The sequence below is a fragment of the Mesocricetus auratus genome, unplaced genomic scaffold (genome assembly GCF_017639785.1).
Source record: "Mesocricetus auratus isolate SY011 unplaced genomic scaffold, BCM_Maur_2.0 contig_9492_pilon_subseq_71493:99916_obj, whole genome shotgun sequence".
Classification (NCBI taxonomy): Eukaryota; Metazoa; Chordata; class Mammalia; order Rodentia; family Cricetidae; genus Mesocricetus; species Mesocricetus auratus.
Genome location: NW_024432918.1, coordinates 1 through 13,358, shown reverse-complemented (window position 1 = coordinate 13,358; position 13,358 = coordinate 1). Strand labels below are relative to the sequence as shown.

General features: G+C 40.4%; 1 protein-coding gene across 1 annotated transcript; it reads left to right on the top strand.

The window, feature by feature from the left end:
• Positions 1-835: 835 nt before the first annotated feature.
• On the top strand, positions 836-7,281 carry LOC121138409 (zinc finger and SCAN domain containing protein 4D-like). The gene is made up of 4 exons (XM_040741115.1): positions 836-933; positions 2,694-3,184; positions 5,795-5,954; positions 6,042-7,281. The coding sequence occupies exons 2-4, from the start codon at positions 2,789-2,791 to the stop codon at positions 7,013-7,015; spliced, it is 1,530 nt and encodes a 509-aa protein (XP_040597049.1). The 5' UTR covers positions 836-933; positions 2,694-2,788; the 3' UTR covers positions 7,016-7,281.
• Positions 7,282-13,358: the final 6,077 nt, after the last annotated feature.

Sequence of the window (13,358 nt, the reverse complement as noted above, 5' to 3'; positions counted from 1 at the left end):
AGCAAGGAATTAAGAGCCGACTCTGACGGACTTCTGAGAACTGCTGAATACAATTTTGTATAAGTAGATCCGGAACTGGAAACTGTTTTCTGTGAATGAACTCCACATCTTATGGTGAAGAAGAGAAGAAGTTAATTACTAAAAGGTATTTTTGGATACAGGCTGGTCTATTTGCTACAATTTATATGTGAGGTGGATTTCACAAGGAAGTAGGGACTCAGGTCCACTAAATAGGCAAAGGAGGGGGTCTCTTAAACGGCTGAATTAAATAATAGCAGATAGGAATTTATATTTGCCTGAGGATGGCTCACAGCATGCTCCCCTTGCTGACTTGTTTATTACTCTCTAGGTGGTCTCAGGGCATTTGATACTGCAGACATTCTTGCCTAGACAGCTCAGTGTGGGGCGATTTTTTTTTCCTGTGTAAAACTCTTGGCTGGGGTTGGGGGTGGTGCTTAGGAGGTAGATGCATAAGGATCACTAGCTCAGCAAGAGGTACAGAGACATTTCCTCTCAAATATTAAAAAATAAATTGTAGATGTGTGTGCCTCTGTATGTGTGTGTGCGGGCATACGTGTGTATGGGGGGGGTTCTGTGTATTACAACTGAAAACACTCACACACACAATGGAATCAAAATGAAAGTAAGACTACCAGTGTAGAAGGACCAGAGGCACAGGCGTGGCTGGACTGCAATTTGCATGCTGAACAAGAGTGACTCTTTCAACTGCCTGTCTAGAAAGCAGAACTTCAGGACCCCTTCCATGGAGCCTGAGGCAGTAACATGAGAAGCCATTTCCCCATCAGTCAGGAAAAGCAACAGGCAGCTATAATCTCATCCCCAACTGTGGCCCTTACGAAAGACCCCGGAATTTCTGGTAAACACCAAACAAGGCTTCTTCAGCTCCTGCACAGGCTCCTGTTTCTCCAGATGGTATGTAACGGCCCAAATGGATGGAGGGCTGAGGGTGGTGGAAAGCACTCCCGATGAGGTAGCTGATATTGACACGGGATACTTCAAATCCATCTGACCTTACACTGAGTATTGGGGTTAGCGAATGATTTTAAAGCACAGAGCTAGGGCCTCTTATGTGGTAAGCACATGTATTCTACGGTATTCGTATCCCCTCCAGAACACATCAGAAGACAGAAAAAGCTGACTCACAGCTGAGCATTTAAGATCTTAGTAAAGTGTGTTCAAGCTGTTGCTCTTTTTTCTCACACCAGAACTCTAAAAACGAAATACTCTTTGTGCTATTGTGACAGAAAATAAAAAATAAGAACATATAGATTTAAATAAAGAGAAAAGAAAATCCCCCACAAATCGGGTAGTACAAGACATAAGTCGTCCCAAGTACACATGTGGGAAAGTTATATAATCCTGGGCCAGGTCTATATAGGGGACTCCAGAACAGTTAGGGTTACAAAGAGAGACACTGAATCAGATTAAAAAATGATAAACAGACTACTTTCCCCACTGAATCAAAGATGAATACTTTGTGGATTTTTTTGTTGTTGTTGTTTGTTTTTTATTTTTTATTTTAAGACATGGTTTCTCTGTATTCTTTTGGAGGCTGTCTTGGATCTTGCTCTGTAGACCAGGTTGGCTTCCAACTCACAGAGATCTGCCTGCCTCAGCCTCCCGAGTGCTGGGATTATAGGTGTGTGCAACAAACAGCCAGCTTTCAAAGATGAATCCAATCTCAGTTCCAGCTCTTTATATCTGAAGATTACATGGAAAAAAACACATCCTAGCAAAGCATAGTAAGTCACTCTAGTGAAAGGGACAGTACCACAGTGAGAGGTAATGTTAAGACTGAGTGGCATTTATGTCCCAAAACATCTGATCCTGTGTTCTCACATATAGCTCAATCCAAATTTGTTAATGTTTCCTAATTCCAAAGATTTTTGTAACTCAAATGCTTAGGTGAACAAGTTAAAATCCTTGGCAGGGGATTGAGATAGAGAGAAAGAATTTCCCAGGAGGTGTCTGAAGCACAGCACAGAAAAGACAGAGACTGAAAAGATATCATCTCTGTAGGAAGAGAGTGGCTTGTATTTTATTGGAGGGAAACATGATGTTTGGTAGACATGATGTGAGAACTAGTCTGTGGATAAATAAAAATGTTGTGGCCAGATAATGTGTGTGTGTGTGTGTGTGTGTGTGTGTGTGTGTGTGTGTGTGTGTGTGTGCTTGCTTCCTTTTGCAGAAGGGTGTCTTGTAGCCTAGTCTGCTCACAAACTCACTAAGTATAGACCTGCACTACAATCCTATGGCTTCTATCTCCACTTTTCTGGGGTTCCATATTTGCCTCAGTATTTCAGAAATCATTGCTGCCCTGTGATTTAATGTGGCTTGTCCTTCACTTCTAGTACTTTTCTTCCACAACAATTGTTCTATGGAACTTTATAATGGGGGAATTTGATCAAACTCAAAATCAGAGGATTAGCCACAATAACTTCATGATTTCTGGGGACACAGGAAACCCTGAGCTCCTGCACAGCTCGGTGTACTCTTCTGGTTAGTCTCACTATCCTCACCACCAGATTATTCTCCCTGTTGAGTCATATATTTTTCCAGTTTATATATAATCTTTATTCTGTTTTATGGATGTAAAAACTAGGATCAGGTATTTACTGAGAACTCTCAGTTGATTTTTGACTTTAATCATCCATTCTCCTTTTAATTTATAGCTTTTACACATCCAACAACTGTTTCAACAGACCTTCAAGTCACACAACAGATAATTGCCTGACAAAGTTGCATCTTTGTGAGGATCCTCACCAGAATGGCTTCACAGCTCAGAGAAAAATTTCAAACGGAGTCACCAGTAAATGAGCTTGAACTAGACAATCTAGAGATTATTCCAAACCAGGTTTCTCCTGTGCAGTGGGAAGGAAACATGCCTAACTCCTCAATTGCTCAGCTCAACTTTCCCCCAAATAACAATGGCTCCTGTGCAAAGCAGGAGCTTCAAACTCTCTGGGAGATGTTCACGTCCTGGTTGCAGCCAGAAAAGCAGAGCAAGGAGCAGATGATTTCTCAATTGGTCGTGGAGCAATTTCTCAAAACGGGGCGCTGCAAGAACACGTTTGCCATTAAAGAGAAGTGGGAATCAAGTGGCAGAGACATGGGGAGATTCATGGAGGGTCTGAATGATGAGTGCTTGAAGCCTCCTGTCATGGTGAGTACCTGGGGTGAGAGACGAATGAGTTGGGAGGAGACTGTCATTGCCTTTGGGAATAAATAAGAAGTTGTCATTAGTGAGATTATTTAAATTTTATTTCTGTCATTTTATTCATTTATTTTTATTAGTGAAAGTGCTCACTCATTACAAAGTTGTTGCAAAGAGAATATCCAGTAATCTAAATTATCATGAATAAAGGAGAAACAAGTGTATCAACTGTTTGAGAGTAATAACTAAGTTTAATTTAAATGGAGATAGAGATTGAAGGGCTTACATTTGCACAGAGCCCTTGTGGCTTTAGAGGAGATGCTGTGGGTATGTACCCTGGCTCAGACACAGAGGTGCTCAAATTGTATGAATCTTGAAATTGAATTGGAAATCTGGCTAAAAACTTGACACCTAGAACTTGGCCATGATACCTGGATGCGGGAAGAAGAAACTGGGGAATGAAGTGGATACTGGCTTTTCAAGATATTTATTCCATGTCAGAAGATACCGGTCTAAATTACTGGGGTGACACAATGGTAGAGTAGGATTTCTTTCTTTTTCCCTCCCTCCCTCCCTACCTCCCTTTCACATTCCCTTCCTTCTCTCCTTCCTTCCTGCCTTCCTTCCTTCCTTCCTTCTTTCCTTCCTTCCTTCCCTCCTTCCTGTTTTTTTTTTGTTTGTTTTTTATAGACAGGATTTCCAAAATGCTATGTAGCTTGTCCTGGAACTAGTTCTGTAGACCAGGCTGACCTTGAACTCAATCTGAAGCATGATTTCATATTGTTGCCCTCGTTGGCCCAGTATTCTGAAGTGCTGGATTGAAGGTGTCAATAACTAAACACTGCTGTTTGTTTGAATTTATTACTCTGTAACCAGGTTCACGTTTGACAGTTTGTTTTATTCTTCAGTGTGTCACACCTGAACTTTGTTTTTAATTGAGAATTTTATGATTGTAACTGAATTCCAAGTAAACTGATGCCCGAATGATGAGTCATGTTCCTAAGAGCAGAGACAAATTGCAGTTTGTGGAATTAATGTATATGTTAGTCTAATTCATACAGGCATTAGTTTTGTTAAATACTCAATAATAAATCAATGACAAACAACAATTTAAAGCTTTCTTTTAAAGGGCATCTTTGGTAAAGTATGGCTCTCTAGGGCTAGTAGTCAATGGGACAGACAACAAATTATACCTACTGCAAATGATGCCCAGTGAACACAGCAAAGTGAAATGACAGGTAGATAGTGAGAGAACACTGACAGAATAATGGGTGGAGATAGGGGATCAGAAAGCCTCAGAGATCTGAGAATGACAATGGTTAAGAACATGAGGCTCAAAGACAGAAATAGCAATTGCCAATCTGAGGCTAGAATGCCAAAATGTCAGGTACTCCAGAATTACAGTTGAGTTTCTGAGGATTCCAGATAGAAATTAACATTTACCTCTTGTTAATCCCACTGAACAAGAATAAAGATCATTACACATAGGTTTGATTTTTTTTGTCAAATTCAGCAAGCTTTATACTCTGTTACATGGGTCTACACCCCAGAAAATAGCTTTGAGAAAAATAGCAGTAAATACAGGAGAGAAAGGGTGGGTTTCCATAGTTTAACAAACATTAAGACTAAGGGAAACCCAGGGGTTGGGGGACTTTTTGGTTTACATAGAAATTTGACAGAACATTTCAAAATGATTTGCCAGAACATCTTCTCAGGAAGGAGGTCAGGATATGGCCACAGTATAGGCTGCAGAACATGCAAAATTTCAGAAAATGTGTCAAGACATACTTCAATTTAAATTTTACTGACAACAGCTATGAAGTTCTTTTTGACATTATAATTCCATGGTATCTAATCTTAAGATGGAATCAGGCCAGTCTATCATTGATCACAGGGTGGAGTCTAAAGCAGCAGCTCTATTGGAGTAGCATTGCCATGAACCAGACAATGCCTGTGGATATCCCAAGGTTCCTGGGGGCAAGTGAATGATTGAAAAAAGGGAGTTACAAATTGATGAGAAACTGTGAAATTCCAGGCATGGAGACATTTTTTTTAAAAGAGACAAACTTTATCAGAACAGGCAGATAAATACAATCAAGGGAATAAGAGGATCTCCAGAAATGAGAGACCACGTAGGGAATTTTACACTTTCCTTGAGACACTCCCACTCTTTCTGATTGGTCCTAAGTTGCACTGTATTCTTTTACCCAAGACATTTATTTGGTATTATTTGAAATATGTTTTTTGTGAGTTATAGGGTTGGGGAAAATCCCTGGAAAAATTATCACCTGTTCTTAAAGGGGACATTCCCTGTTGGAAGTTTGGCCTAATTTCATCTGATCCTCCTTCAATGCACTGAACAGTTGAGGAAAATATTCTGGCCAAAACTCTAGGAACATAATTTTGTTACTGCCCTAGAGACAGTGACTCAACACTTACAAACACAGTGAGAATAGTGACTTCAGGGAACAGAACCTGTAGACGCCAAGATAACATCAATAGAAATGAGGGACACACATATGAGCTAACCCATATCCAGGGATTCCATGCAATCAACTGAGGGCAGGTTTTCTCTCATCCACAGATTCATTGTTAATGGTCATCTGGCTTTGTTTCCAGGTTCATGTCTCCATGCAGGGACAGGAAGCCCTCTTTCCTGAGAACATGTCCTTAAAAGAAGTCATCAAGCTTTTGAAAGAACAGCAATCATTAAAAACTGCAAAACAGCAGAATGTAACAACACCCTTGCAGTTCCCACAAGACAATTTATTGGCAACAGGTGAGCAGGGAAACTGGACAGATAATGGATTTTGTAAGATGATGTTCTTTGCTGGAAACAGTTTCATATACTCTTTTATTTCCACAGGTTATGAAAACAGTGAAGATGGCCAAAACGTGTTCTTGAAAGGTCATGAAACAAACAGTGTTTTTAGTAGTCCTGAAAATGTGATGTACTCCCAACTCATTATTCAGACTGGGAAGTATCCTCAGCCTGAAGAGGCAGGTGTTTCTTATGGAGTTCCTCTGGATCTCAGCAGAGCAAGTGAAGGCAGCTCCCTGTACCAGGCAGAGTCCCTTAGGGCTCCTTCCTATGAACATATCACTATGGTTGTGCAGCCAGTGTATCTCTCCTGCACATACAAGTCTGAAGACACTGAAGATGGCCACTACATTAACTTGACCACAACTAATGTAAATTGTGGTGTTAGCAATCTCAAAAATCAGAGAGATTCCCTTCTCATAATTCAGAGAGGGCAGAATCCTGAGCCTGAACAGAGAGGTGTTTCTTACGGAGTTCTCGGGGATTCTGCAAGAGCAATTTGGGGCACATCCAGGTCCCAGGCAATGTCCCTAACAACCCATTGTTCTCGACATATATCTAGGGAAATACCAGGGTACCTCTCTAGGCCAGAGCAGCCCACCTCTGAGCCTGTTCCTCTTTGGAAGTGTCATAAGGGAAGTTTTATATGTGAGGGTCACCAAGAAAAACTCCAGAAGGAACTCAAGCCATACAAATGTGAGGAATGTCCCAGGACCTTCGGATATCCCTGTAACCTCTCAGTCCACCAGAAAAGTCACAGGGTGGAGAAGTCATTCTTCTCTACCCATGGTCACACAGGTTTCTATGAAAGCGCAGACCTCTGTGTTCCTGAGGCCATACCCAAGCCAGAGAAGCCTTTCACATGCAGCACATGTGGAAAGTCTTTCAACCACAAGACCAATCTGCAGGCTCATGAGAGGATTCACACAGGAGAGAAGCCCTATACCTGCTCCCTGTGTAACAGTCAGTTCCGTCAGTCATCCACCTACAACCGTCACCTGAGGAATTACCACAAATGAGACTGAACTGTTTAACCTTCCTCAGCAGAGGTTTGCTGATTTTAGCCTGAGTGTGTCATCTGCACATGAAGAAGCATGTAGTTTTTAAGGAACATTTAACCAGAGAAGATTTATCACCTTGTGGATTGTTCCTTCTTTCTGTTCTCCCATCCCATGGGCATATATATGAGTGTAAAGGAGATGATTCAAATGTTAGTTTGTTTTCTGACGTTTGCCAAATGCCTAAAAGTAACTGGTGTTTTATTTCCAAATACTAAATAAATGTTTATGCTTCTGTGTTCCTTCTGTGTGTTGTTTCTGGTGTGCCTTTGTGTGGTGTGTTTTCCTGGGTCACTCTATTATTACACAATTTGTGACAATGCTTCTCTTACTAATTATACCCCATGTGAGGTAAAGACGTCAATATCATAGAGAAAGAGAACCCCTCACACACACCTGCAAGGCTAGGGCTTTCTCCCTGATCCTGTTTAGGGACAAACCACATCCAAACACAGGTTTTCACAGTGAGAACAGTGGAAAGAATAGACAAAATGACTGCTTTCTTACTGTGCCAGAAAATAGCAGCAAATGGACTTTTTCGAGAAGAAGGGAAGGTCTTTCATATAATGGGCTAGCATGTGATGGCAAAGGTTATACTGGATTAGGGGGAAAGAGGTCAGATGTTTCTTTCCCAAAGAGAGACAAAGAACTGCCTTTGGATAGAGAGAAGACAGCTGTGACCCATAGGAAAATGACAGTTTAGGTTCAAGGGGAATCCCTATTAGCATAATATATTTAATTTTGATTGGGCATGATATTTAGGTGAGCCCAAGGTGCTTTTGATTCATGGACAGTGATTCATTGATAGCTGAGCCTTGATAGTCTGCCTCAGGAGGAAGAAGTGGCCAAATAAGTGCATAAATCTTGGTGCCTAGCTTTAGGAAGGTAATGTAATGGTTTTTAGCAAGACAGAGGGAATGGGGGTTAAAGGTGAGGCCTGCCAGAGTCATGTGCTTCAGTGGCCTAGTGACCCTCCAAACCTCTTAGCTAGTAGTTATGATGGATTTCCCTTCTACTGGACTTGCCTTTCAAACAAAACCATTTTATATGTGTGCTTCTGTGAATATGTGTGTCATGAGTGAACACGCCCTTATATGTCAGTAGGACCACGAGGTAACCCTACTTTTACTTATGCTAAATTGTTTGCATTAGAGCTTGTTTGCTAGGGGATGTAATCTCACTTTCTAGCAGTGATTTGCAATCCCTCATTGTATTTCCTTAATTCTTGGTCATGTTCATCCTCTGTTTCTGCTGGCACTCACAAGCATTTTCCCCATGCACACATGTGAAAATAATTGATTACTAAATACATTAAATAACATGAATAAAAAGGAAACTTAAAGTAAATATTTCTTACATAGTTCTAAAATTTAACAACTCATTCTAAATAAAATTGTCAAATATTTTCTGTTGTTTATCTGAGTGAATTTCAAATTTGGCTGGTTAAACTCTGAAATTATTTCATGATTTGAAAATTCTTTGAAAATTATCTCAAATCATAGGGTTCAGCCAGAACCAATGAAAATAATCTTTTTTAATTTCTCTTTTTCTATCTTCATCATCATTGCCATAACCATTGTTATTTTGTTATTTTTTTTTCCTTATACAGGCTTTCTCTTTGCATAGCCCTAGATATCCAGGCACTGTCTCTATAGCCCATGTTAACCTTAATTTCATAGATCTGACTGCCTCTGCTTCTTTAGTCCGAGGATCAAAGGCTTGTTTCACTACATCCTGTGAAAACATTAAACTTTATTAAGTGTATCCAATAATTTTCATTGAAATAATAGAGAATGCTTCTGTTATTAAAAGTGATTTTTATGGATTATTTGGGAATCTCACATCATGTACAGCAATTGTGCACAATTCCAATTCTTTCCTTTCTGCCCCTCTCCCCAGTGTCCCTCCACCACAGTCCTAAAAATAAACACAACAAAAACCAAGTTCATTTTGTGTTTTCCATACACATTGGAACATGGTGGAATTCCTAGAGGCCAAACCCTGAATAGAGGATGAGTCTTTCTCTCCCTGCATCCATGCCAGAAGTTATGAACTGGAGAGTCCTGGGGTGGTTAGAGCAGCGAATGCCAAATCTCCCCTACCTACACTAACACTTGATGCAAGATGCTGTGGCCAGTGAGGTGTGGGTCTAAGTCTTCCACAAGAGATGGGGCTGAGAATATTTATTTCTATAAAGACCAAACTTTCAGGCATCAGTGAGACAGCTAAGTAAATATATGAAAATTATGAGTATTTTATTTAAACTACCTATGAAATAATTTCCAGGTTCTGTTGACACTATCAATTTATTTACTTATTAAATACGTTTGAATATGGCTTTTGCAAACTTGGCAATGGGAATTTTCCTCTCCTTCCAGACTCCAGTGGTTAGGCTTGACAATTATTCCAAGCTATTTTATTGTGCCATTTTGTTATTCATTAGAAGCACTGAATCCCAAAAGACCTGACTTAAGTCAACTGCTTGTTTCTCATCTCAAGAGGAATTTCACAGACAATGTCAGATTTTTTTATTTAAGTACATCCTGGATGACATTGGACAACAATATTACTGTATATTTACCACATAAATATCTTGGGCAAGAGTGCCATGTTCCATTTACAAGAAAAATATGATTTGAAGGTGATTTGTGGTAGTGCTTGTGGTTTGTTTCTGCTATTATTGCAACTGTATTGTATATAATATTATAGTGCTTCATGATATACTACGTCTGGGTATTGTGGCCTGCTCCAGTGTCTCCACGGTGATTGTCCTTTATAGGCATAAGAGACAATTCTAATATATTCAGTGCTCAGCGATTCCTGATGTCTCACCTGAGGTCAGAGCCACACAAACAATTGTCATCCAGTTGTCCACTTTTGTCATCTCTTACCCAGTCTCTTCCATTCTGGTCATCTTTAAAACATTTACCAAATTCCAGTACTAGTGTGCGTAGGTATATTTTTATTCCTAGAAATATACTTTCCCATAGATTGCTCTCTTTCTTCTCATAAGTTATATGTAGAGTGATCACTAGTAATATATCACATCATGTTTGTTACACAATTTACTATCTAATAATGATCAAAGTGTAAAATTATACAAATTATTATGTAACATTAGGCACAGTATACGTGAACATTAGAAAATACTTCTTGGAAAGAGAAAGTGTGGCAAGGGAATTGAAGCTGGGGGTTGACAACTTTAGAGGAGGCACCCAGTGTGAGAAGTTCTGAGAGGAGCCAGGACTTTGTAAGAGGTACTAGCAATGTTACAAGGTTCTGGCACCTAGCATCCACTTTGATGTTATTAGACACCTCCGTGAGCCATTTGTACTTAGTCTTTGGGTCCATACACTTTAGAGATCCTGAAAAATCTAGCATGTTTTGTGATAGGGAAACTCTCTCCAGAGACAAGGTCATGACACTTGTTTACTCTAATGGTAATGAAGCTCTGTTCCCTCTGCAGGACTCTCTGCTACACCCTTTGTACTCTTTTTTTTTAAACATTTTTTTATTTTAATTTTAAATAGCTTGTTTTACATGTCAATCCCAGTTCCCTCTCCCTCCCCTCCTCCCGCAACACCCACCATACCCCCCCCAGCCTCCCACCTTATTGCCAATTCCTTCCATATAGGGGATATCTCGAGTCTGTCATTTCACTCAGGGTAGGGTCCAGGCACTTCCCTAAGAGTCCAGGCTGAGAGAGCATCCCTCTTTGTGCTATGGACACACAATGTCTGTTTGTATTCCAGGGATAAACACTGATACACTGCTCAGGGCCCCATAGGTTGCCCAGGCCTCCTCCACTGACACTCACATTCGAGGGTCCAGATCAGTCCCATGCTGGCCTCCCCGCTGTGGGTCTGGGGTCCAAGAGCTCTCCCCTGTTCAGATCAGCTGTCTCTGCTGGTTTTGCCAGCCCATTCTTTGCTAATTTGCTCATCGCTCCTCTCTGTCACTGGGTTCCTTGGGTTCAGTTCAGTGTTTAACTTTGAGTGTTTGCCTCTGCTTCCATCAGTCACTGGATGAAGGCTCCAGCATGGTTATAGACATCAAGTTCATTATCAGGAATGGGCATTCGAGGTGGTCTCTCCATTATTGCTTAGCTTGCCAATTGGTGTCATCCATTTAGATAACTAGAGGTCACACTGGTGCCTGATCTGTCTTCTAACCTATGATTCTGTCTTCCCCCTATTCTACCCCCCCACTCAACCTTCCAGCTCCCCCATTACCTACTCTGTCTTCCCCTCTCCCCCCTCTTCTTCCCAGTTCCCACCCCACCCCCACCCCTAGCCTTGTTCCTCATCTGTTCAGAGGATCTTGCATCATTCCTCTTTTGTTGGGTACTATGCATGTCTTTTAGGTTCTTTCCTGTTTCCCAGAATGTCTATCCAGACTATCCTGATCCATGTCTAAAATCCATATATGAGTGAGTACATACCATGTTTGTCTTTTTGCGACTGGGTTACCTCACTCAGGATGGTTTCTTCCAGTGCTATGCATTTACCTGGGAATTTCAAGATTTCATTGTTTTTTTTTCTGCTAAGTAATACTCCATTGTGTAAATGTACCACATTTTCTCTATCCACACTTCAGTTGAGGGGCATCTAGATTGCTTACATGTTCTGTCTATTACAAATATTGCTGCTATGAACATAGTGGAACAGATGCCCTTGTTGTATGAATTTGCCTCTTTTGTATATATGCCTAAGAGTGGAATTGCTGGGTCTTGTGGTAGATTGATTCCCATTTTCCTGAGGAATCTCCATTCTGCTTTCCAAAGTGGCTATTCCAGTTGGCACTCCCACCAGCAGTGGAGGAGTGTTCCCCTCTCTCCACATCCTCTCCAGCATAAATTGTCTTTGGTGTTTTTGATTTTAGCCATTCTGACAGGAGTAAGATGGTATGTCAGTGTTGTTTTGATTTGCATTTCCCTGATGGCTAAGGATGTTGAGCACTTTCTTAAGTGTCTCTTGGACATTTTAGCCTCCTCTACTGAGAATTCTCTATTTAGATCTGTACCCCACCTTTTAATTGGATCCTTTGGTGTTTTGGAGACTTGCTTCATGAGTTCTTTGTAAATTTTGGAGATTAGCCCTCTGTCAGATGTAGGGTTAGTGAATATCTTTTTCCATTCTGTAGACTACCTTTTTGTCTTGTTGACTGTGTCCTTTGCCTTACAGAAGCCTTTTAGTTTCAGGAGGTCCCATTTGTTAATTGTCAATCTCAGAGTTTGTGCCACTGGTGTTATGTTCAGGAAGTGGTCTCCTGTACCAACTCGTTGAAGAGTATCTCCCACTTGCTCTTCTAAAAGTTTCAGTCTGGCTGGATATATGCTGAGGTCTTTGATCCATTTGGACTTAAGTTTTGTACAAGGCGATAAACATGGATCTATCTGCAGTCTTCTGCATACCAGTATCTACTTATGCCAGCACCATTTGTTGTAGATGCTTCCTGTTTTCCATTGTATAGTTTTAGCTTCTTTGTCAAAAATCAAGTGTTCATGGGTGTGTGGGTTAAAATCAGGGTTTTCAATTGGGTTCCATTGGTCTACCTGTCTATTTTTGTGCCAATACCAAGCTGTTTTCAAGACTATAGCTCTATAATAGAGCTTCAAGTCAGGTATGGTGATGCCTCCTGAAGTTCCTTTAGTGTATAGGGTTGTTTTGGCTACCCTGGGCCTTTTGTTGTTCCATATAAAGTTGATTAATGTTCTTTCCAGGTCCTTGAAGAATTGTGATGGAATTTTTATAGGGATTGCATTGAATCTGTAGACTGCTTTTGGCAAGATTGCCATTTTTATTACGTTGATCCTACCAATCCAAGAGCATGGGAGATCGTTCCATTTTCTGGTATCTTCTTTGATTTCTTTCTTTAAAGACTCAAACTTCTTGATATACAGGTCTTTCACTTCCTTGGTTAACATTATCTCCAGATATTTGATACTGTTTATGGCTATTGTAAAGGGTGATGTTTCTCTGATTTCTTTCTCAGTCACTTCATCATCTGTATATAATAAGGCCACTGATTTTTTTTAGTTTACCTTGTATCCTGCCCCATTGCTGAAGGTGTTTATCAGCTCTAGGAGTTCTCTTGCGGATTTTATTGGGTCACTTATGTAAACTATCATATCATCTGCAAATAGGGAAAGTTTGACTTCTTCTTTTCCTATTTGTATCCCCTTTATCTCCTTATGTTGTCTTATTGCTATAGCTAGAACTTCAAGTACAATATTGAAGAGATATGGAGAGAGTGGACAGCCTTGTCTTATTCCTGAATTTAGAGGAATTGCTTTGAGTTTCTA